General features: G+C 43.1%; 2 protein-coding genes across 4 annotated transcripts; one reads left to right on the top strand and one right to left on the bottom strand.

Moving 5' to 3' along the window:
* Positions 1–4,677: 4,677 nt before the first annotated feature.
* LOC121870235 lies at positions 4,678–13,546 on the bottom strand. 2 transcript variants are annotated; one of them, XM_042372018.1, is made up of 6 exons: positions 13,423–13,546; positions 12,245–12,481; positions 11,287–11,368; positions 6,772–6,840; positions 5,332–5,478; positions 4,678–5,194 (listed from the first exon to the last, which is right to left on the bottom strand). In XM_042372018.1, the coding sequence occupies exons 2-6, from the start codon at positions 12,376–12,378 to the stop codon at positions 5,183–5,185; spliced, it is 444 nt and encodes a 147-aa protein (XP_042227952.1). In that variant the 5' UTR covers positions 12,379–12,481; positions 13,423–13,546; the 3' UTR covers positions 4,678–5,182. The 2 variants fall into 2 exon arrangements, with proteins under 2 accessions (XP_042227952.1, XP_042227951.1); XM_042372017.1 differs by lacking the exon at positions 4,678–5,194 and having other exon boundaries at positions 5,255–5,478.
* Positions 5,720–25,202, top strand: LOC121870233 (anti-sigma-I factor RsgI8-like). 2 transcript variants are annotated; one of them, XM_042372016.1, is made up of 5 exons: positions 5,720–6,249; positions 16,230–16,379; positions 23,186–23,267; positions 23,806–23,865; positions 24,415–25,202. In XM_042372016.1, the coding sequence occupies exons 2-5, from the start codon at positions 16,249–16,251 to the stop codon at positions 24,784–24,786; spliced, it is 645 nt and encodes a 214-aa protein (XP_042227950.1). In that variant the 5' UTR covers positions 5,720–6,249; positions 16,230–16,248; the 3' UTR covers positions 24,787–25,202. The 2 variants fall into 2 exon arrangements, with proteins under 2 accessions (XP_042227950.1, XP_042227949.1); XM_042372015.1 differs by lacking the exon at positions 5,720–6,249 and adding an exon at positions 13,878–14,180.
* Positions 25,203–25,276: the final 74 nt, after the last annotated feature.

Genomic DNA, 25,276 nt, shown 5'->3' with positions numbered 1-25,276 from the left:
TTTTCAATTTGGAAACAACTTTTACTTCCATGTTTACTGCATTAACTCCAAACCTATACACCTATATAATGATCATCATGTAAATTATAAATATACCAAGCCAAAAGCACATAAACAGAACCTACTGGAGTAAGTCTCTTTAGGGAAATACTGTACTAATGCTTCTCCCGTACCTTACAAGTGTCGTAATTCAAGATTTTGGAGCATAGGGTATCGCTATAGACAATGTCTATGGTTGGTATTCAAGAAGCATAGTGAAAGCCCATGGGGTGTTGACTACCTACGGATATTTATAAGGATTCCTATGGATTATAAGAATGTTCAAGGGGAGGCCACCTTAAGAGCAAGCCAACTGAAAAATTCATTCATAATTTATACATTTATCAACATCTACAGTATATTGTAGTACATGCTTGAATATACTGTACTGTAATGAGAGGGTGGCATGGATCTCATGACACAGATCGCCCTCTCGAGTGATGCCCCCCACCACGCGACCTGTTACCTCGACAGATGTGGCAGCTGGGGGGGGGGGTTGTTTACCGCTGGGAGTGTCATCGCCACTGGCTTAAGTGCTGGCATCGCTGGGAGTGTTTTCACCGCTGGCGTCAACACTAGTGTCAGTGCTGACGTTTATGCTGCTTTACCCGAACAAAGATTAGGGAGTGGGCGGTGTTTACGAAGAAGAGGTCCTGACTTTGCTAATGTATGGTTTAAAAGGCGGCGTGGCCACCTGGACTCGAGGAGACTGCCCCCTCAAGTGATGCTGTGAGGATCAATACTCTGCTAGCAGTGGTGAACAACAACATCCCAATCCTGGCCGAGTTTTGTACTGGAACAATTTACACAGAAGTATCTTCCCTTGGAACACCATACTGGTTCGCATTGATCCGCACTTGTTTTGACTGTAAATGCCTTAGTTAAGGACGTTCAGGTGACGGGCAAGTCGAAGGGAATGATTGAAACCCGTCTTTTGACGCATTCAATATTTATTGATGTGGTCAAAAGCTGCAGACAACAAGGCGTTCATTAGTATTACATGGTGATCTATCTGATACATAATTAGTTAGTCTCACACAATTTATCTTAATTATAATTGATTATTGAGCATAATGACATGATACAAAGTTCATAACTCTATTAATCTTAGCTACACTTCAATCCGCATTGTCTTATTGCTCAACATAAGGCAGGAACGAGTGGGCATAATTAGTCCATAATATTTCAGTACTGGGGGTATGTCATCACTTTGGCTGTAATTATAAGTTCGGGAGTGGGCAAAGTGGGCAGCTGCCCAGGGGCCTCCACATATTATATGTGCGGTAGTAGGTATATCAGGGCTGGTCGACTTGAAACCACATGAATGACTCCAGTCATGTCTCATTTTTTGTGTGTGTGTGTGTGTTGGGAATTTGTACACTATCAATAAATATACAGTTAATTAAAAATTTCTCAATGTTCTAATTTCCTCGATATAACTACATATGGCTTCAAAATTCTCCAAAGAAGTGTTCAAATTTCAAAATTTTCCCGGGGGCTTCCAACGCCCCCCGGAACACCCAGATGTTTAGGCTCGCTTCACTCGCCACCCCACCCTCTTGGGTAGTTATAATGAGGGGGAGCCTCCACGAAGAGGCTGCCCATGGGCCTCCACAGGTCTAAATCCGGCACTGGTACTGACCACGGCACTACGCAACTCCGTCTGCATGGCATGACAAGTATAATTAGAATGATGACGTCACAAACAACATGCCCTCTTTGATGACCTCCCTGTACCCTGTAGGCCTTTATGGACGACCAACCAGCGCGGGCCAGCCTACCTGTGCCTTAACCATTGAGCCGCGGCTCAAAGTGGATTTTTAGGGTTTTATGGTTTTAAAAATAATCTAAATTTTATTGTTACGTAAGAATATTTATTCGTGTAACATTGCCCGTCCTATTGAGCTTTATTTTTTTATCAGTTATCCATTTATTAATTTTTGAAACTTATAAAGGCGTGAGAGAATATGAACGTGTGAACAATCTTTTATATAATTCTGAAGATCGATAAATATTCACCTTCATTACTTGTTTAATATTAAAATATGCACCTCGGGCAAAGCGCCAACGTGCGTGCTAATATTGGCTCTGCAAACAACGCATCACGATCACGGGTCTGCGAGAGTTGCCACATCCGGTGAGCCACAAGTGCCTGCTTCCTAGCAAAAATACTGTATATGGCCGCAACTGTACGTTAATGCTATTTACAAAATATCAAACAAAATCTTTAACAAAGTATTAGCAAAATTGTGGTACAGACAAAAATTAAATGTTCCCTATTGCTCATATAACCATCCAACCTATGTTTGAAGCTTGTAGCGTACTGTTGTGGCAGGTTGTCAAATTCTCTTTATATGGCCTCACAACGTACGTACATGTAATATATCTCACACTCAGGATTGAGTTAGAATAGAAACTCACAATGCGTTTTCTGTATATATATTGTTGTACAGTGCAGTGCCAAGGAGTTACTAGGTCAGGAGAAGCTTGCTCAGAGTTCCTGTTGGGCGAGGAGCTTTCTGAGGGAGCGGGTGGTGTGGAGCTGTTGAGAGATCTTGCTGGTCCAGTCGCCAACCGTAGAATGACTTCCCGATCCGATGGGATGGAGAGAAGAGAGCCTATTGGCTCAGGAAGGTGGATGATGGTGTAGGAGGAAGGTAAAGGTTAGGAAGTGGGAAATAAAGAGGGAGATTGATAGCAGGTGGTCTGTCCACCTTGCGGGGACGAGGTTAAGTCTGCCATGCCAGCAGTTCATGTCCACTGCAGCAAGGGAAGGGAAGCCAAGCTAATCTAAGCTAAGGTAGATTGTGATGTTTGGGGAGGGGGGCCCTCCGTGTCCTTTAAGTATTCTTAGTTTTTATTTCGTATATATTGGCTCTGGTTCTGTGTTGTCAAATGTTATGCTCTTTGGCCACCAGTTGTGTGTTCTGGTAATGTCTTCTTGCATTAATTGTTGGAATATGGGGTCTTGTAGTTCTTGTAGTTTTTCCCATATTGTCATTATCATTGTATTGTGTTACGCATAGCCATTATTATTCACTATCATTATCACAATCAATTAACAACGATCAGCATAGTAATCTTTACCTGTTTAAGTTACCTATCGTCATTCCGAAGCATGCCCATTTAATACTCATTATTATTAGGTATATTGCAACTTATATACATTTTTTTTGAGCCACCGACGTAAAACTAAACAGAACTACTCATCAGTTGGAACCGATACGCACTTCACTGTTCAACTGTATACCACAAATAAACACAAAGAAATTGGAAGAATTTCAACACATAGGCGGCAGACCTCTTACGACTCTGCATCTGTGAGTGACGTTGAGTCATGTGACGTGTCTGCTCTGCTCTGCAGAGACTGTACAAGAACTGTTCATGTCAAGAGACTCAAGAGTAGAGTGAAACAGCGTTAGCAAACCGATCGATAAAGTTTCGACATCCTGTAAAGCTTCTGTTCCTAATCGTCTCTTCAAATATCAATATTTGTATCCGTCTATCTATGGCATCTAAACAACTTTTTAATAGCATTCATGGATACCTGAATATGTAACAGATACAGTATTCGCTTTCGGACACAAGGAGAGTTGTCGCTTCTAAAAATCACGAACATATGAAATGACGCATAAAATTAACCCTAATGTAAACGCATCTGAAGACTAAAATTCTCTCGCACTAACCATTGTTACTGGGCAAGTCTGTCTGACTAACTAATGGCTATATATATTGTACATTGTGGCCGAGCACCATAAGAACATAAGAATGGAGGAAACTGCAGCGGGCCAATTGGCCCATACTGGGCAGTCTCATTTACACCCAACCCCTATTGCTCATATATCCATCCATCCTATATTTGAAGCTATCCAGTGTATTCAAGTTAATGATGATATTTGATAACTTGTTCCACTCATCCACTACTCTATTTCCAAATCAATGTTTGCTTATTTCCCGCCTAAATCTAAATTTGTCTAATTTAAAACCATTGTTACGAGTTCGCTCCTGGTTGGATAGTTGAGTACCTTTGTAATGTCCCCTTTGTTCAGCCCTGACTTCCATTTATACTGTACACCTCGATCATATTGCCTCTCACTCTACGTCTCTCGAGGGAGTGCAAATTAAGAAGCTTTATCCTGTCTCTATACTCAAAGTTCCTAATGCCCTGGATTAGTCTTGTCATTCTCCTCTGAATTCTTTCCAAGGATTCTATATCCATTCTGTAATACGGTGACCAGAATTGAACTGCGTAATCCAAGTGAGGTCTCACAAGCGCAAGATATAGTTTTAAGATGACCTCGCTAGTCTTGTAACTAACACTCCTTTGTATGAACCCAAGTACTCTATTTGCCTTGTTTCGAGCAAATACACACTGTTTACTTGGCTTAAGATTCCTACTTATCATTACTCCTAAATCTTTCTCGCAGTCGGATTTCTCAATAACATCGTTGTTCATCTGGTATCTGGTTTCCCTGTTTACATCTCCTATACTGAGTACTTTACCTTTGTCCACATTGAATCTCATCTGCCATTTTTCAGACCATTCGATTTTTTTTTTTAGATCTTCCTGTGGTTTTGCGGATTCATCGTCAGATTTAATTACACGCCCTATTTTAGTGTCATCAGCAAATTTACTTATGTTGCTGTCAACGCCGATATCTATGTCGTTTATGTATATAATAAATAATGTTGGTCCGAGTATTGAGCCTTGGGGAACTCCACTTGTGACGTTTCTCCAGAATTATAATCTTAACTGGTTTCCATAAGTCTCGAATGGAATTGGGAATAAAGTTTCAAAACGTACTAAACTGGTATAAAAAAGGGAAAGGAGTATCCCAAATGTAAAAGTTTGCTAATTTCGTATCCACGCATAAGTACCTGGCCAACGCTGTAATACTATCATATTGCACAGAACCAGGACTTGGGTGTAAAGGTTTTATGATATAACTTCACACACAAAAATACTACTAATAAAAGGGGACTGCTGTTCACAATTTGAATATCGAAGTATTCTAATGTGAGCGTTCCACTTGTTAATTTTCTACAACTTCAACCCTGCATAATGTCACTCATAATTGTTCAAAAGTGGGCAGAAAAAAAGTATGAAATAACATTTAGAAATTGTCACAGGAAAATCTTCGTGTCACACTATTACCTGAAAATAAATTAACGTGTAATTATTTCGTATTAAGATGGACAATTTTAAAATCAGGTACCAGTTTTCGGGTCTTTGTGTTTATTTATTTATTTATGGGTTTTTTTGGTGGTGGTTGTCTTTTTTGCTTTACCTACATTTTTTTTAAGTTTCCCTGACTCCTTTTCCTTCGCCAATTTATCTAGAGCAGCTTCAGCTTCTCGCAGTTGTAGCCTGACATTTTGTTCCTTCGTCTGTGCCTCCTCAAGTTCGTGCTGCATTTGCTGCATTGTCTTGTCCCTGTTCTGAAAAGTGGGAGTATTTCTTGTCAGTATAAATTGGGGACCTGGACGGTAATCGATTTGCGGATCGTGTTCCAGGGTAATGGTTAGCCAGTGCAGTTGGCGAGTTGTCCGGTCTTCTCTGACTATTCTTTGACACTGGATTATGCAACTCGTTAACTCAGGGTGTGGTTGTTGTGCTGGCGACAGCTTCTATTCCTTAAACAAATTCACACCTAGGTGACCCTTGGACCGGCCATCTTCGTTACACGAGGGGCAACCATTATATTATATTATTATTAGTGTTTATTTTTTAATTTAAATTTGGAAGAAGATGCTCATCCAAGTTTGGTAGATCTCTCTGGTAAACAACCTTCTCTGTTTCTGTGGGTTATAACGCCTGTTTCTGTGAGTTATATTAGGAAATTTTAATTATCTTTAGGAAAAACTTTATATCGCAGGAAAATAACTTTATATCTTAAAAAAAATATGTGCAGAAAACTTACATAAGAAAATTATATAAAAGAAAGGTAAGATACAGAAAGGCTTTAAATTTCGAATATTTTGCCTCTCACAGCTGTGTCCTGGGTAAAATCCCAAGGTCAATATATGAAAAGAGACAGTGTTGTAACTCTACTGGACTTTGCACTGGCTTTCTCTGGGTACTCCTGCACTAACACTGAACTAGGAAATTTAGCACAGAGACTAGATTGACAGGCCAAACGGTTAGTAAAGAGACATTGGTATACACGGAGAATGATTGTTCAACACAACACCTTAAGAGAACAATACCAGGTAAAACTGTAAATTATTTAGCATAAGAAGCAAAACACAATGGTAGTAAAAATAGTGATGACAATTGTATGTATATTATGTATGCTGTATATATATTATGCATGTGCTCCATTTATATACACTATTTATTCAGCCTAGTTAGCAGCGTGTGGCAATGTATTTACCATGTCCCACACGCTTAATTAATGTGCCTGGCGACATATGGAATCTGCTAATGTATCACTTACCACATGTCGCCCGAAAGGCTAGTTGACCCCCCAGACAGAGTAAGGAGTGCCAGCTCCCTTGTGTATCTGTTTATCCAGGAAATAGAACCTACGAAAACTCTACAGGTGTTTGTGTTCGCTCCTGTAGATAGAACTTGATACCCAGAACACATGCAATACTGATGGCGGATACAAAGACAACGATGGTCTAGATAGAGGAGGGTGAAGTTGGAAATGTTATTTATATCTTACATTGTGTGTGTGTGTGTCGAGGTCACTTTACAGGGTTTAACAACAGTAATAGTGGGTAACGTACCATCATCTTCCCCATCTGTATTTTCATTTCCTCCAGGTTCTTCTTTATCTCAACAACCTTCTGGGTCTCCTGGTAGGAAAGAGATATTCTTCAGTCTTATTAATATGGCTCTAGAGTCTAGAGTCTAGTGTCTAGAGTCAAGACGCTACACTGTTACAGTTTATAAGATTCCATTATTGATATATCAATATCACATGAATATTTATTACATGAAAATATCAATATGCTGTCATTACGTTCACACGACAGCATAACATGATTCTTGTTTTTACCACTGAAATAAAACCTCGCGTGTCGGTCAGTCTCTCTGTCACACACACACACACACACACACACACACACACACTACTACTACTACTACTACTACTACTACTTTTACTACTACTACTACTACTACTTTTTTTTTTAAAATGGCCTCCAGCCTCCCCCAATAGCCACACCTTCGCCACCATTTATTACTACTACTACTACTACTATACTACTACTACTACTACTACTACTACTACTACTACTACTACTAATACTAATACTAATACTACTACTACTACTACTACTATTTTTTTTTTATAAAACGTGGCCTCCAGCCTCCCCCAATAGCCACACCTTCGCCACCATTTATTTACCTTAATATTAAATATCCTAATACATAAGAAACTATCCTATCTGTGTTAAATTAGTTGAGCCGCAGATCCATGCGGCATTCAGTGACTGTAGCCTCATAGTCGATATCTGCAGCAGTTGTCGGAGTAGGGGCAGAAGCTCTCGTTCCCCTGAGGCAGAGCAAAGCCGACCGAAGGAGAGAGAAGGACAGTCGACATCTCATCCAGGCTGTGACATAACTTCTGGGCTGCTGCTTCTGTTCGGAGATCAGCTCCGCGAGTCTGGCGTAGAAACATCTTGCACTTGGGCCCATCCCACCAGAGGTTGTGAACACTAGAGGAGTGAAGCTGCCTTGATCAACATTTTGAATTCTCTCCCCATATGCCCTTCTCTTGTCGTTCTCGTTCCTCCTATGCGAGCATCGAGAGCTAGGTTACGATGACCAAACTACTACTACTACTACTACTACTACTACTACTACTACTAATACTACTACTACTACTACTACTACTACTACTACTACTACTACTACTACTACTACTACTATTACTTTGCTGTCACTCGGAATCGAGTATGACGATCATCCAGCTATGATACAAATATATGAGTGATTAAGGATGTCATCTAGGTTGGTTAGTTCTGGGGTGATTAAGGAGGCCGATACGGGACCGGCAGGGTCGATCACAGATGTTGCACATGTGGAGGGCTACATCTAGTGCAGGAGGGGCGGCGGCAGCGTCTTTCCGGCGTTGGCGCTTGTCTGCCTCATTATGCAGTCGGGCTAATTCGAAAGTATTGACATCATCTTGTGTGGTGCTCCTCCAAACTTTACGGTGTGGAGTAATCGACTCCCAGGTGAGGGGGTCGATTTGGCACCTTTTCGGGTTTGTTTTAAGACTATCCTCATACCTTTTCAGTTGCCCGCCAGCATTACTTTACTATTCTTTAGGTGACTGTAAATAGCTGCTTTGGCAGTCTACTGTCGTCCATGCGTATAACATGGCCAGTCCAGCGTTGTTGTTCATGGATAATGGTAGCCTCGATGCTTCTACAGTTGGTGTCAGCAAGAATACTGGCATTTGTTCTCTTGTCTTCCCAGCGAACTTGGAGGATGGAACATAGACTACGTTGATGAAAGCTTTCAAGTGCCTTAAGTTGCCTCCTGTATGTGACCCATGTCTCACTGCCGTATAGCAGGGTGGGGAGGACCACTGCTCGATATACGTGTAACTTTGTAGATAATGTCAGCTCCCTACAGCTGAAGACACGATTTCGGAGTCTGCCAAAAAGGCTTGAGATGCACATCTGATCCGACGCTGAATCTCTTCATCGATGTCCGCGGTGGTGGACAGGTGGGAGCCGAGATACCGAAAGTGGGTAACATTAGAGAAGGTATTACTGTTAAGCTGGATGGATGGTGGAGGTGTGGCTAAAATCGGGGCAGGCTGAAAGAGAATCTGAGCATCAAGTACATTCACCTCAAGGCCGAAGTGTGCATGCGCTTCTGTGTACAGTAGGTGTTCAGGGTCTCCTGTAGGTCGCATTCAGTGTGAGCAACAAGGGTAAGGTCGTCTGCATACTGAAACTCAGTAATGGAAGCTGCCGACACCTTTGTTCCTTCTTAGAGTCGTCTTATGTTGAAAACGCCCTTCATCCGGTACTCGATGTCAACCCCACCGGGTAAATTTGCACAGGCACGAGTAAGGAAAACAGCCAAGAAAATGGAAAAAAAAAGTTGGTGCCAGTACACACCCTTGTTTAACCCCTGTTTGGATGGGAAAGAACTCAGACTGGGTGCTATTGTGCAGGACACTGCTGTTCATGCCATCGTGGAGTTGCCTCAGATGGCGATGAAATTTGGTGGGCAGCCAAAATGGCTGAGGGTCCACCAGAAGGCTTCCCTGTTGACCGAGTCGAAGGCCTTGGTTAGGTCGATGAAACCCATGTACAGGTCACCACGCTGTTCTCTGCACTTTTCTTGTAGTTGGCGGGCAGCAAAGATCATGTCAGTGGTGCCACGTGATGGTCTAAAGCCACATTGAGATTCTGGGAGGAAATGTTCCACCTCAGGAAGACGTCTGTTTAGGAGGACTCAGGCGATAATCTTGCCAGCTGCGGACAGCAGCGAGATCCCACGGTAGTTGCCACAGTCTGACCAGTCTTCCTTGTTCTTATAAATATTGACGATGGAGGCGTATTAAGGAGCTTGGGGGATTTCCTGCTTTTCCCATAAATTCTCCAGGAGAGAGTGGAGACGGCTGGTAAGCAGAGGTCCTACTGCTTTATACACCTCGGGTGGGATAACATCAGGCCCTGAGACTTTGTTATTTTTCATCTGTTTGATGGCAGTAGCTACCTCATCCAGGGATGGAGGATAGCTGAGGTGGGTCAGCTCTGGATGCTGAGGCACATGCTGGATAGTTAGGACATCCACATCGGTGTTTCGGTTGAGCAGTGATTTGCCCATAAAATGTTTTAGTGGAATTGAAAAATTCGCACATCTTGTGCTGATTTGCAAATTTTTGTATTCCACATACTTTATTTTTAAACCAGTCGTTCTTTAGATTGCGAAGTTCGCGTTGGGCCACTGCTTTCTTCTTGCAGAAGGTGTCAACTTTGGTCCTAGACTGAGGGTTGTTCTGCCAGTCAGTTAAAGCAGCACGTTTATCATTGATGAGTTCATTGATTGCCGGGTCATTTTCATCAAACCAGTCCTGGTGTATTCTTTCAATCTGGCCGAGGGTCTCTCTGCAGGTTTTTGTCATGACAGCATCGAGAATACCCCATTCGGCACTGGGATTTGGGTTGTTTGTTGTCGGGTTGTTTATCAGCCCATGTTAGAGCTGCTCTCTAAAAGCATGTGCTGCTGCTGGATCCTCCAGACGTTTAGTGTTAAAACCTCTTCTGGAGACTTGCTGCCTTAGCCATTTTGGGGCGACGTGAAGTGAGAGCTTGGTTCTGACGAGCCGATGATCAGTGTCTCGCAGTGGTCTCAGCCACGCATGGCTTGGGTGATAAGGACATCTCGGTAATCTCTTTCTCTGACAATGATGTAGTCAATAAGATGCCAGTGTTTGGATCGTGGGTGTTGCCACGAACCCTTGAATTGGTCTACCTGCCTAAACAAGGTATTGGTGATAGTGAGGTTGTGTGCAGCACACTTGTTGAGGAGGAGTAGCCGTTGGGATTACAACTTGCCTAGTCCATTTCTCCCTATGGTTCCCTGCCAAATGTCAGCATCTCTGCCAATTCTGGCATTGAAGTCACCAAGGAGCACAACCTTTTCTTCTCTCGGGATAGAGGTTATCACTCTGTCGAGGTCGGCGTAAAAGGCCTCCTTGATGTCATCCTCTGCACCGATGAAAAAAGACATGACGTGAGTAATTCAGTGGGACTCGGAGCGTCATGAGGCGCTCGTTGATCCCAGTAGGCATTTCAGTTAGCCTGTGTAGGATGCGTTGGCGGATGGCAAAACCAACTCCATAAATGTGGTTTCTCTCCGCAACAGGCTTACCCTTCCAGAAGAAGGTATAGCCAGACCTTCGTTCCGTGAGTTGACCCTCGTCTGGGAGCCGCGACTCACTGATGGCTGCTATGTCGAAGTTATACCTAACCAGCTGCTGTGCCACAAGGGCGGTTCTTCTTTCAGGACGCTCATTTGTGCCAGTATCCAGAAGGGTCCTGACTTTCCATGCAGCGACCATAAGAGGTTTTTTAGTTTGTTTTTGTTTGGATCTGTGATTCACACACACACACACACACACACACACATCTCTCTCTCTCTCTCTCTCTCTAGGAAAAATAACTTCGTTAATTAACGACCTGGACGAGGGAAATATGACCAAAAAGTAGCCAAACAGGAATAATCACTACCTCTCTCAAGTTGATAGAATATACACATTGTGGTGCACTTACCGTCTGCATGGCTAGTTCCACTTCAGCTATGTGGGCATTGGATTTGTCCAGTGATTCCTTGCACATTTTTAACTTCTTATCTCTGTAATGTTTAATACTTTTCAGTTTCAAACTTTGTAATTGAGTGCTGAGTGATAGTTTTTGTGTTATTATTTACCACAATAGAAATTATTATTTTTTTTACTTTTTGTATTACACTCAGTCGTGTTATATTAACTGTTTGGTATTTTTTTAGTGTGTGGTGTGTTGTTCTTGCCCATATTATGTTATTGTACAGGTAATGAATTTCAATCAAATCAGTCATTTAATCAATCAAGTCCTGTACTAACGAAGCTAAAACAAAAAGAAAAACATCCTTATAAATATTTTTTATATTATAATCTTTGGAAATTCACCAAGAGCTTTTATTTATGGTTCTCTAGACATCAAAGTAGTGTTCCGTTTCCCTCCATACATTTTCTATCATATCATCTGAACTTTTCTAACAGCTTCGCGTATCATAACCTTAAAATTTTCCAAAATTGTTGGAAGTGGTTGAAGAACAACTGATTTTTTTTACAGCAATTGCCTGATTATTGTATCAAGTGACCATTCCTTGGCCAGCTCTCTTGCTCGATCTAATCCCAAAACTTTTTCTCTGGGACTTTGGTTTTTGTTTCACCAGTATCAACAACTTTAGAAAATTTGAAGGAAACGATACGAGAAGACTGTTAGAAAAAAATCACTGTGATACATTACAACACCGTTGTAATCTCTGCCGACCCACAAAAGGAGCTTTTATAGCAAGAAATAAAGCTTTTGTGGTTCTTCTTTATAAATTTGTCTTGCTTTTCACTGTAGCTTTGTTATTTTTTTTTCATAATAAATGTTTAAAATTGGGAAGATCATTTGTAATTATCCGGCATGTCAACATTTAACAGCTGGAGCAATAATTGAAAGTTGGGTGGTATAAACTCACTTGTCGTCCATCCTGGTATGTATGTGGTTCTCTTGTTCCTCTGTTAGTTTCCTGAGGTTCTGGTTGTTGATGATCAGCATTAGGGCCGCCACCCCTAGGACTACCGAACACAGAACAGAGAGCGATAGTGCCATCTCAACCACACCTGCTGAGTTCCCTCAGTTCCTCGACACAGGTAACCCTTCTTCAGCACACACAATAAGTCTGTTACGACGCCTCACTCTACTACACCCCAACCTGTGGATGGAATTTTAAGATGATACATGGTGGTGGTAGAAAGGTGTGTGTGTGTGTGTGTGGTAAGCACTAAGTCAGTTCGACCAAGGACCAATGTCATCATATGTTTATATACAGTAGGGTCCTTTGCTTAGGCTTGAGTACTATTCAGTAATAGTAAATCTACAAAGATTAAACGTGAAAATGTGTGTTTATACAGAAGGGCGGATCCAGGACTATCAAAAGGGGGGACCCAAGAAGTTGCGGGTGGGGGAACATAGCGAGTCAACAGTAAATATTTTTTACTATACAGAAATGCCTGAGTACAATACTGCATTAAAGAAAAAGTATGGGAATTTTCTGGTAAAAAGGGGATCCGGATCCCCAGAACCTCCCTGGATCCGGCCTTGTTATAAGAAGAATGGCATTGCGCGTAGACTACCCCAGGCAGATGGATCACTTTGGATCACTTTCAACACATTCTGTGGTTAATAATAAACTCACTCTCCTCCCTTGTTAGAGCTTTATCTGTTATATATTTATTTTAGTTTTATATTGTAATTGTTTGATAAAATTGTTCTAATCATTTATAGCTGTAAAGAAGGTAGTATTTTTCGCCAGTTACTATAAAATTATGTTTCCTCCCTCTAGCGCCCTGCCGTGAGACTCGTGAGACGTGAGGTTCCCCCTGATTGTTAGAGGAACACTTGTATACCGACTCTGTTGTGTTGCTAGTCAGACTATCAAAATCCCGGGAACAGGATGTTCGGGGACATCCTGTGATAAAATATCTTCTTTTGTCGTATATAACTGTGGATAAGAGAAGGTATAACTTTACAATAAAATGATGTGCAATCTGAACACCATTTTGGCCGCCACCTTACTTTAGGCAACTTCCACCTCTAGATACGGTCTGTTGTTTTACATAAGAAACTTTTGAGAATTGAAGCCCCGTGACTTACCTTTGAATCTGCACAATGCTTAAGATTTTAGTGAAACCGAACCTGATGTTGTGAACAGTGTGGCCATAAGTCAACTAAAAGGCAAACACTTGTTCTCGGAGTGGCAAGCTAGACCAGGTGTTACTCTCACCTGTCATCTGCTACTGGTGCCGCAGGTGTCTAGCCTGATAATCCACGAGTTATCTCGCTTTTGTAAAGGTAGAAATTATCGGATGATGAAAGTTTCAATCCCGGGTTGACTGTTCTAGTTATATGATGAAGAGAAGACATCACAAACCTTGTCTTAATAAATTATTCACTGTATATTATGTAGAAACTTGCAAGCCACAAGTACAGTGACGGCAACTCTGGTTGCTATTTATAAACATATCCAATTACAGTTGTATATATTTTGACAAAACCAACACGCCAGCACAGCACATGTGTGACATTGATCGTCCCATGAGCCAACACGCCAAGTAATAATCAGTTACAGTTGACGTGGCCGGGACCATTCTCACTACTAGACTGATAACATCATTCATCATCTCTTTAGTTACTGTACGCGGTTCTAATTACATTCATTCTGACACAATTAACCTCTTTGGTGATCACACACACACACACACACACACACACACACACACACACACACACACACACACACACCTCCCCTACCACCCTGTGTCACTCCTGCACACCTGCCGAATATAAGCACTTGTTGTCTCCAGGCATCGCTAGCGTAAACAACACCCAGTACCTCGTTCTTTCAGTGGAAGGTAAGCAGTGGTAAATATGGCCTGTTGATTGAAATTTCCACTGTCTAGCGTTCAATATTATCCCTGGTGTTCACTGTACCCTGCCAAGTGTTCAGTGTTTCCCATGTACAGTAGTTGTGATGGACACGTCTCTCACACCTGTTCAGATTAATCACCAAACACGTCTACACGTATCCCCTGCCACGTTCATGTCATCGAGCTTCTTCTGCATCAACTTGTAAATTTATTTACAAAATCATTAGACACCGGAGTTGTGCCAGACTTGTGGAGACAGGCAAATGTAGTACTCATATTCAAAAAGGGAGACAGAGCATCAGCGTCAAATTACCGGCCGATCAGTTTGAAGTCAGTAGTGGGGACATTTCTTGAATCAATTATAGCAGATAGCATCCGATCGCATCTAGAGAAAAACAAATTAATCTACGACTCGCAACGTGGGTTTACAAAGGGAAAATCTTGTCTAACAAATCTGCTGCCGTTTTTTAGGAAAGTCTTCGAGGTAGTAGATAATGACGAAAATTACGATGTTATTTACTTAGACTTTAGCAAAGCATTTGACAGAGTACCGCATCAGAGGCTTCTGAGAAAAATTAAGGCTCATGGTATCGAGGGGAAAGTTTTAAATTGGATAAAATCATGGCTCACCGATAGAACGCAGAGGGTCAGCGTAGATGGTGTTAAGTCTGAGTGGGGCCGTGTAACCAGTGGGGTTCCCCAGGGGTCAGTACTAGACCCACTCTTGTTCATAATCTACATAAACGATCTAGATACTGGGATCAGCAGTGACATAGGCAAGTTTGCGGATGACACCAAAATAGGGTGGCAGATTAATTCAGGGCAGGATGCAAATGCATTACAGGAGGATCTAAAACTGCAGGGGTGGTCTGAAAAATGGCAAATGAAATTCAACACCAGCAAGTGCAGCGTACTTAATATTGGAAGAACAAATACTGACAATGTATACAGCCTTAACAACATCAACCAAGAGAAGTCGAATTGTGAAAGAGACCTAGGGGTACTTGTAAGCCCGGACCTACGGCCTAGAAAACAGTGCGTTAATGTTCGAAATAAGGCAAACAGAGTATTGGGTTTTATATCTAGAAGTGTTAGTAATAAGAGGGCAGAGGTCTTATTGCAGCTATATCTTGCGCTAGTCAGGCCGCACCTCGATTATGCGGTTCAGTTCTGGTGCCCTTATTATAGAATGGATATCAATTCACTAGAGTCGGTGCAGCGAAGAATGACGAAAATGATTCCGGGACTTAGAAACCTTCCATATCAGGATAGGTTAAAGAAACTTAACTTGCATTCCCTAGAAAGACGGAGAGTGCGGGGAGATATGATAGAAGTATTTAAGTGGGTGAAAGGAATCAATAAAGGGGATATAGATAAAGTTCTTATAATATCCGAGCAGGATAGGACTCGGAGCAACGGATTTAAGTTGGATAAGTTTAGGTTTAGGAGGGAGATAGGAAGAAACTGGTTCACAAATAGGGTGGTGGACGAGTGGAACAAGCTTAGCAACTTTGTAGTAAGTGCTAGAACTCTGGAAAGTTTCGAAAGGAGGCTAGATAGATTCATGGATGATAGAGAGTGGTAGTAACTCTCGACAGGAGCTGCCATGCACAGGCCAACCAGCCTATTGCAGACTCCTTATTTTCTTATGTTCTTGTGTTCTTATGTTCTTATGAAATAGGTGTTTTTTTCCTTCAAATTTAATGTTTGTTATTGAGTGCGTTAGGTTATTGCGCGTTTTGTTATTAAGTGTGTTAGGTTATTGCGCGTTTTGTTATTGAGTGTGTTTTGTTATTGAGTGAGTATTTATTGCGTGTTTTGTTATTGAGTGTGTTTTAATATCTTGAGTATAGAAACAACAACTGGTAGCTCCTCAACGCCGACTTGTGATTGGTTGTGTTTTAGCCTTGACAAAATACATCTTGCATCTAATTGGTTGTCCCGTGACGTGTAGAACCCCCCGCCCCCCTCCTCCATGTAATATCAGAACCTCACTTTATGGTTCCATTTTTAACTAGTTCCTCATTCCAACAGAACTAGCAGAAGCAGCTAAATGGCCAACCCGTCGACATCCTTAGTAGTGGCGCTGGTAGTAGTTGTGGCTGTGTTGGGGTACCGTAATTTACAGCTGCGTCGTGTTTTGCCGCATGTTGGAGACCAGATGAAGAAGAAAATGGACCTCATGTGAGCATCTTTTTTTTTTTCTTAATTACGTCCTCTTTTGGTTTTATGAGGCAAAATTATTGTCACTACATTTGCTAGATTTGTTATTTCTTCTTCTTCTTCTTCTTCTTCTTCTTCTTCTTCTTCTTCTTCTTCGTATTGCTATTATTATCAATTATCCTGCCCATAAATGCTCGACAGGGTAATGTTGTCGGTCCTGTCTGGTTGTCTGTCTTCAAAATAACACAAGAACGGATGAGTTGTACATAATTATAAGATTATCAGTATGTAACAAAGTCCACAAGATAATTATTTATTTATATATCTATTTTTTTGTGGGGGGGGGGGGCAAATAGCGCCAAAACTGATCAAATATTTGTCATGGTGACGGTTGGTGTAATGATACCTTACAGTGACGTTAAGGAAAACTATGAGCAGGGCCGTCCTTAGGAGGGTGCGGGGCCCGGGGCAACTCAGCCACTGTGGGGGGCCCCAGATTATGCGGTCAGAGGAACCCACCCCCACCAACCCCCATGGGACTGTCGCTATGGATGGTATGGTCACGGTTGCGATGGTGGCGTAAGCCGTCAGGTCAGATTAACCAGTCAACAGGTAATGTGTCCGAGGTCACTGGGTCTAGTGCTGGGCCCCGGGCGATCGCCCCTGTTCACCCCCCCCCTACCCCTAAAGGACTGGCCTGACTATGAGATTTTTTATTTACACCAACACCGTCAATATTATTCTGCTGTCCACCCACACTGCATCATGAAAGGGAAACGCTGATGTGTACAAAAAGTGTATACATATAAATGAATATAACTACATGTATATACTGTATAACAACAACAACAACAACAATAATAATAATAATAATAATAATAATAATAATAATAATAAACATGAATAATAATAAGTTGGTAGACTGTTTCATAGGTCTTATGGCCTCTGTGTGAAGAAGAGATTAGCAATCTCTTTGTGTGTGTGAGTTGGTCGCTGGTGAGGCTGATGCTAAGGTCAGCATTGACCTTCTTAACCCTGACCTGAGTTGGGTTAGACAATATCCAATTGTCAGACTCCTGAGGTCTATGAAACACTTTTTTTTTTATGGAAAGGAGGAATGAAGGAAGATTGGAGGTGGGGGAAGGAAGTTATAGTTCGGAAATTGAAGAAATTCAGGAGGAGGTAAGAGAGGGCGGGCTGACCGCCTAGCTAAGCTAATGGTGTGTTAGGGTTGTGTCATGGATTAGTTATTGTCTGCCGGTACAGGCACTAGACAGCCTACCCTGTCCCATTTATGGGTGTTTTAAGGGCCTTATTTCATATTCCGCCGACCCTACTGGCGGATGCTGGTCTTGGGAGGTTGTCTATTGCCTGACCGTGTAGATCGGGGGTGGTAATGGACCTTTTCAGATTTCGTAGCTTTATGGGAACCATGTATGGTTGTTGTCGTTATCTGGTGGGAGTCTTTGAAGGAGTTCTTGCTCTGATCGTTCTATCTTTTGCCAGATTCTGCTGGCCAGGGTGTGCAGCTGCTGGTTGATGGGTTTCATTCTCAGGTCTCTATGTATCTCGGCTGTGGTTCTGGTGAAGGGGTATCTTTCACATGTGACGAATCTTAGGGCTTCATTTTGGACCACCTGTAATTTTAATATTTGAGTGGTGCTCATAGTATGAAGAGGTATTGCTGGGTAAGTTAATATCGGTGTGATAAATGATGTCACCAGGCGGAGTTTTATTTTCTCAGGAAGCGCTTTAAAGCAGTATAGTTTTCTCAGCTCTCTTCTTGCTTTTTCCTTCCTGCTGTGGACATGATGGGAGTAACCTGTCGTGGATATATGTAGGCCCAGGAGGGTGCCTCTGCTTTTGTATTCTATCTGGGCATTATTGGTTACTAATGGATGGGTTTTCTTTCTGCATAAGGGTATCACTGTGAATTTCGGGAGACTGGTTTGGATTTTCCATTGTTTTTCGTAATTATTTACCCTTTCTAATTCCCGCCTGGTGTTGTCGACCTGTAACGCTCGCGATTTTCCTTGATGTGTTGTTATTTGAGTGATGTCGGCTGCATACATAATATCTTCGTTGCCTATTCTTGTGGGAGGCTGGGTGTCACTTGTGTAGATAATATATAGGGTGGGGGAGAGGACGCTTCCCTGAGGGACTCCACTCATGAGTGGGAAGGTCTCTCCTGTGTGTTGTCCTACCCTCAGTCTAGCATTTCTGCCGTCAAGAAAGTTGCAAAGCAATTTTTCAATGTTGGTGGGAAGTCCGAGTTGGAGGATCTTATATTTTAGACCGTCGTGCCAGACTTTGTCAAATGCCTTCGCTACATCCCGGAGAGTTAGATTACATTGTCTACCACTCGCCGCGGCTCTGGCTATGTTCTCACATGCCAGGGCTATCGCTGTTGTGGTGGACTTCCCTTTCCTGAACCCGAATTGTCTGCAGTTAACTCCGTTTGTTGTTTCCAGGTGATTTCTCAGACGCTAATTGATGATTTTTCTAGGATTTTTCCAGGTACTTCAAGGAGGGAGATCGGTCTGTAGTTTAGTGGGACGGCGGGGTTCTTTCCTTGTTTTGGTGTTAGGGTAATAATGGCCTCTTTGAATTTAGTTGGGAAGTAGCCCGAGGCCAGGCAAGCGTTCATTGTGGTTCTCAGTCTCTCCATGGCCGGGTTATTTATGTGGCTGAGGATCTCCTTGGTGATGCCTGAATAACCAGGGGCTTTATTTTTGGTATTGGAGATGGCTCTGTTGAGTTCTTCCGAGGTGATTGGTTTGGACAATGGGCTGTCCGCTCTCAGATCCTCCCATATGATTTCAGGGGAAGGCTGAGTGCGGTGTGTCTGGCCCTGGAGTTCATCAAGGACGAGCTCCTCGTGGGTACCATCGAATCCCCTATTCTCTTCATTTGTGATTCGGAAGATGTTCTTCCATATGTCCCTGAATATGGGTTCTTTGTCTTGGTCGTCATATATTTTACTTCCTGCGTGGTCAGTTATATATGATGACTCGTTATGGCTGCAACCTTTCAATCTCTTAACCCGACGCCAGAACTCTCCTGGATCGTTGTATGTATGTGGGAGTTGTTCAACTATTTCAGCCCATTTAAGGTTGCTTTGTTCCAGAGATCTTGTTTTTATTTCCTCCCGGATTCTTCTATATGTATTGTAGCTAACGATGTCCCAACCATGGGTCTCGGCTCTCTGTTGTAGCAGTTGGAACTGGTTTGTGAGGGCTATGAGTTCTGGAGTCTGTTGTGGGTGTGGGAGAGTTCTGTTGCGTTTGAGAGGCGTGGCCTCCTGGTAGGCTGTTCCTATGGCTTCACACCATGTGTTGATTTCATCGTCTATTATGTTCACCGGCTGACTGTCTATGGTCTGCAGGATTGTCATGTCCTTGGCCTCAAGTTCGGCTGTAGCTTTTTCGTTGAATAAGTCTCAGTCGGTCTGCTTAGCGATTCTCCGTGGTGGAGCTGGTATAGTTATTGGTGTTGCTGAGATGGTCATGATTATAGGTAGGTGGTCGCTGGAGGTTACAGGGCCTTGTTCAAAGAGATAGTTGTGGAAGCATCTGCCGTTTGTTATTGCTATATCTGGAGTAGTGGCTGAGTTCCTACTGTAGAACGTGGGGAAGTCTGGGCCTATTAGTTTGTTATGAAGCCAGCGAGGCCTCTTCCAACATTGTTAGTTGTCCTCTTACCATCTAGTAGAGGATGTCTGGCGTTCATGTCTCCAATGATGTAGGTTGGGTGGTGGTATGATAGGAGTCTGTGGAAGTCCCCGTAAGGCAGGTAGTGGTGGGAGGTAGGTTGTGGCGATTATGATTGGCCCTGTGGTCAAGTTGATTTGAACAGCGAGAGTTTCAGAGGTGAAGTCGTCAATGATTCTGTGGTGGACATCTCTTTTTACGGCGATGGCCACCCCGTCATTTGGCTCCTCTGATAGATTGGATTTATGGATCGTGTAACCAAATATTTTCAGTTCCTCAGCCGCCTTTTGGCCGTGTGAGTTTATGAGTATAACATCTGCGTCGATTTGGTTGTATTGGCTGGACATACTGAATTTATTAGTTCTCCAGTGGAGGACGTTATGTTGCATTATTTTCACTGCCTTACGAAGCGAGCCCATTGTATCTTGTATTTGGTTTTGGGGGGATGCCTCGGGTTCGTGGTTTGTTCACTGTGCGTCCATTCCTCATTTTTTTTATCACCCCATCGGATGTGTTGTGGATGCAGCCTGTTAAATCGACCCGTTTTTGTTTAATTGCTTCGTGGATGTACTCCTCGGAACTGGGGTGGTCGTACTTCCATTTCATCTTGTACTCCAATACTCCTTTAGCGACTTCATCACGTGTACAGTCCTCGTTTATGTGGTCTGGTACGTAGATGCTTAGATGCAGAACTTTTCCTGATAGATCGCTTGGAGTCCGAGAGACAGGTGTCATCTCCGGTGTAGGTACGAGTGCATCCACACCAGAGGTCACTGTTGTCTCGTCTGTGAATGTTGGAGATTGGGGGACAAGTGTTATCTCCGCTGTGGGTACTTGTGCACCCCCACCAAAGGCTACTGTTGTCTCCTCCGAGGCTGAGGATGTTGCCCTGAACAGTTTTGGGATGGGTAGATTGTGGTGGCGTAAGCATTTTTCGAGTATTGTTTGAAAGCAGCCTGGGTGCCGAACATCCTCCTCATGGGCGTGTTTGACAATCATGTTGGCTAGTATGTCGCGGTCATGGAGGTATCTGTCTCTGGTATTCAACAAGACTGTAGAGTCTGTAGTGGCTGCAGGGACCATAGTGACCGCAGAAGTCGGGGTCCCTACCATCACTGCACTTCTGTATGACCGTGCAGTGACTGCAGGAGTCGGGGTCCCTATCGGCAGCACAGCCTTGTATGGTGATACTGATGTATTTGTGGCTATTTGCTGTCCTTCCTTGATTTTTTCCTTTCTTTTAACACTACTGTTGGCTTTGACGGGGTTGTCCTGGTGCCCCAGTAGACGCTGATAAATGTTGCCACATCCTAGTGAAACAATTCCCCCTATACACTGACATCGAAGATGCGCGTGACTTTAATTCTAGTATACTCAGTATACATCGACATTGGACATTACCGGGGGAACACCCCACAAGCTGCTGTCATTGTCAAGTGGTAGGGAAGGGAATGCCCACCCAATCCTCCCTCCACTTTATGCAGAACCATATTACCCTGGGCCTGCATTTTGTGTTATCTGTTCTCATTGGGGTCACACCTTCACTGCCTGCTGCCAACGTGATCGCCCCAGATGTTGCTTCTGTTCACGTAACCATAATTCCGCCGTCTGTGCCCAGAAAATCAAAGACCACCTTAATATGGGTGGTGTGGGCTATGTAGTTGATCCCAGGTGTTGTAACTGTGGCGGCTGGCACAATGCTGACTCACGGCAATGCCCCAACCGCCCGTCTGTCCCAGGGGAAAAGCCTCCCCAAAGGCTGCTGCGTCTACCAACGCCCCCCACAGTCTACCGGGCCGCCTCCCTCTGCGTCCCCTCTGTCTCCAGCAACTCTTTCTTCAACAACACCTGCCCCTGCCTGGCCTCACCTGGCTGCAACACAGCAGTCCCGGCCGTCTCCTAACTCAACTACTACTGGGCCTCCTCCCCGTCTCTACTCTGAGGCTGTCAGGCCTTGTGCTCCCACCGGTGCCCCCCCCCCACAACCCCCCTCCAGTGACATGCCACCGATCATATCACTCTTCCAAGAATTTACCAACCGTATTGAAAAACTCTTCGTTACACTGTCCCACCATCTCCCACCTACTCTTGCCACCCAGTCACTCCTCTCTTCTGGTTTGACACAAGCTGGTAGTCCCCCTATGAGCCCCCCTGCTCACGGCCTACTCCACCGCTGGCGGCCTTCACTACTGGTTTAGCGCCTACCAGCCCTGGTGTGTCCTGCTGCCCCCTAGCGAAGTCCTGCCTCATCTTCACAACACGTGGTGCCTCAACCTATCCTCCACCCACCGCAAGTCGCGCCAGCTACCGTGTCTGTGCTGTCTCCACCAGAGCTACCTATTGGACCTGAGGACACCACCCCTGGCTACCCGTACCCCACCGGCATATCGACTCACACGCCATCACAATCACACTAAAAGGTATGTCCCTCAATATTGTCAATGCCTATGTGCCTCCCTCCACCCTTACTGTACCTGTCCCACCACACCATATCACCTCCACCCCCACAGTACTTCGCCATGCCTAGTGCATTGTCAACCCCGAGCCTGGCCGCACTGTTTGCAAACTTTGTGGTCAACCCGACTCTCACACCCTCTCTCACTACATCCTCACTTGCCATATGACTTCCTTCTACAGGTCCCCAGGCGTTACCAACACCTCTTCCCTCCCTGACCAGATATCCCTCCTCCTAGAGACAGGCCTGGCACTTGACATTATTAGGGACCTGCAACACTTTGCCATAAACAGATAAAATGTACCAGGAATTTCCCCCCACACACTCATCATTCTGTCACTTTATGTAACTTGCTGACAAAACCCACGACCCTTCAGGCCCTTAATACATGAGTCATAAAGGAAAGCATGAACTGCGCATGCTTCCCAGATGGGCGCTGTAAACTTTCACCTTGCACAGGATGTAAGGGGGTGCCCAATAAACTAGCCTCCTCGGGGGCAATCTAAAAAAAAATACTCTTTGCTATAACATTTCGTTCTCTATCCCTTGCAAGATTTAAATTTTTTATGAGATCTGTCCTATTGTGTATGTTTATGTGTGTATATGCATGAAATCGTGTGTGTGTGTGTAATTCCACTTACTTCACTCACACCCACTTGCAGGGACCTGGAGCTTGGACCATGTAAGGAATCCCAGGAGATATTGCTCAAGCGACAGAGAGAGAGACAAAGTGATCTGGAGAAGGTAAACTGATTTTGTGTTTTGTCGACAAGAGCACCAGTATGTAGGGGGAGGGGGGGCAAAGGGTCACCTGACGTTGTTAGTGCTGTACTCTGGGCACCAAGGTCGACCATACGGGCCCCGGGGAAGGCCTGGTATCTTGCCTCAGGTATTAGATATGCTGTACTTGTGTGCAATCAGTGTCAACAACTGAAAATTTTTATAAGTTCACAGAAAAACTTGCCCCAAGGTCCCGGGAGAGTTTGGGGGCGGAACCATGGCAATGAAACACATTATATTATAACCAATATATACTTCGTTTTATTGTTTATTTTTATTTTTTTGTTATTTCATCAAGTACTTTATTAATGACTCGTGGATTAAATATTCTTATTATAAATTCGGTGATTAATTCATGTTTGTTTTAGCCGTCATTATTATGTATTTCCTGATATAATGCAGTCTTAGAGACACTTCAACGCCTTACTTACCAATATGAAAGGCAGGTTTTCCCCCGAAGAGATCAGCTCCTTGTCTCACCTCAGTTTCTCTCTCCTCACAGGTACAAGGCTCACAGATAGCTTACAGATGGAAGATGCACGCAGTGAGGCAGACACCAAAGGTAAGATATACTATATACTTTTATATGTGACACTAATTACAGATAATTGCCTTATACCTAACCTAACCTAAAGCATCAGAGAGAAAGGTAATATTTTTATATGACTCAATGTTTTCGATTTATCAAGTTGGATTCAATAAAAGCTTAGGTGACCAATGTTCACTATGATATAGATGTATAATTAATCTTCAAGTCAATTTGTTTGAGCAATTCTTATTAATTACATTTAAATATATAAGAGTAACTATGAAATTAGGTAATGCATATTTTAATATATTAATTTTTATAAGTAACTATTTGTTTAGGTAAGATTATATATAACCCCCAAACACACACACACACACACACACGCAAACTATGCTGGAGACTGGTTACCGTGTATGGATTTTGCGTTCGAAATGTATGACACACATTAATGCACTCGCTACGACTCTCCAATGTAAACGCATATACAAACAAGAAATTCACACACACAGTGCCTCCCGAATTATCTTATAATTAACATTGTATTGCCCCATTGATCTCATTCTTCCTCTGTTTGCCCTTTAGGAAACATTCGTTCATTTGAGAAGAGATATAAAGAACGTGAAGGAGAAAACAAAACTCCTAGAGGATAAACTAAACCAAATTATGCTTAAACTTCTGACAAAACCAACAAGTAAGATGCCAGTTAAACCTGAAGCCTCAAGTAAGATACCAGTTAAACCTGAAGCCTCAAGTAAGATACCAATTAAACCTGAAGCTTTAAGCAAGATACCAGTTAAACCTGAAGTCTCAAGTAAGATACCAGTCAAACCTGAAGCCTCAAGTAAGATACCAGTTAAACCTGAAGCTTTAAGCAAGATACCAGTTAAACCTGAAGCTTCAAGTAAGATACCAGTTAAACCTGAAGCCTTAAGTAAGATACCAGTTAAACCTTAAACCTCAACTTAATATTATTCCTAAAAAAATGCAGTAAGGCTACTCTCACTCATTGTTCTCATACGTTGTAGATTTTTTTCTTCAGGAGCAACACCACTTCTAAGAACATAAGTCTACACGCACTCTTAATACAACGCCTGCCTCTATTTTACATTGTTGATAGTGTAGTGGTATTACGTGGTGGGAGTAGCGGCGATAAGTAACGGTAGTGGCCACTATTTTGAGGAAATGTAACGAAACAATTAACGGAGGAGTTAAATGTTCGAGGAAATGCGAGTGCTGACACGCTTAACTTGTCCACTTCTGCTAGTTTATGGTCATGCGATCGCCTGTGTGTCTGTGTCCTTGTATTGATCGCCTGTGTGTCTGTGTCCTTGTATTGATCGCCTGTGTGTCTGTGTCCTTGTATTGATCGCCTGTGTGTCTGTGTCCTTGTATTGATCGCCTGTGTGTCTGTGTCCTTGTATTGATCGCCTGTGTGTCTGTGTCC

The sequence above is a fragment of the Homarus americanus genome, unplaced genomic scaffold (genome assembly GCF_018991925.1).
Source record: "Homarus americanus isolate GMGI-L3 unplaced genomic scaffold, GMGI_Hamer_2.0 scaffold52687, whole genome shotgun sequence".
Classification (NCBI taxonomy): domain Eukaryota; kingdom Metazoa; phylum Arthropoda; class Malacostraca; order Decapoda; family Nephropidae; genus Homarus; species Homarus americanus.
Note: the sequence above shows the minus strand (reverse complement) of the source record. Positions and strands in the feature narration are given on the sequence as shown.

What these genes read in the sequence shown, in the direction of transcription:
- LOC121870233 (XM_042372016.1), top strand. Translation starts at nt 16,249, where the DNA reads ATGGCCAACCCGTCGACATCCTTAGTAGTGGCGCTGGTAGTAGTTGTG. An exon ending in GACAAAGTGATCTGGAGAAG is followed by an intron (nt 23,268 to 23,805) that starts GTAAACTGATTT and finishes CTCTCCTCACAG; the next exon opens with GTACAAGGCTCACAGATAGC. An exon ending in CAGTGAGGCAGACACCAAAG is followed by an intron (nt 23,866 to 24,414) that starts GTAAGATATACT and finishes TTTGCCCTTTAG; the next exon opens with GAAACATTCGTTCATTTGAG.
- LOC121870235 (XM_042372017.1), bottom strand. Translation starts at nt 12,378, where the DNA reads ATGGCACTATCGCTCTCTGTTCTGTGTTCGGTAGTCCTAGGGGTGGCG. An exon ending in CATACCAGGATGGACGACAA is followed by an intron (nt 11,369 to 12,244) that starts GTGAGTTTATAC and finishes TAAACATTACAG; the next exon opens with AGATAAGAAGTTAAAAATGT. An exon ending in TGGAACTAGCCATGCAGACG is followed by an intron (nt 6,841 to 11,286) that starts GTAAGTGCACCA and finishes CTTTCCTACCAG; the next exon opens with GAGACCCAGAAGGTTGTTGA.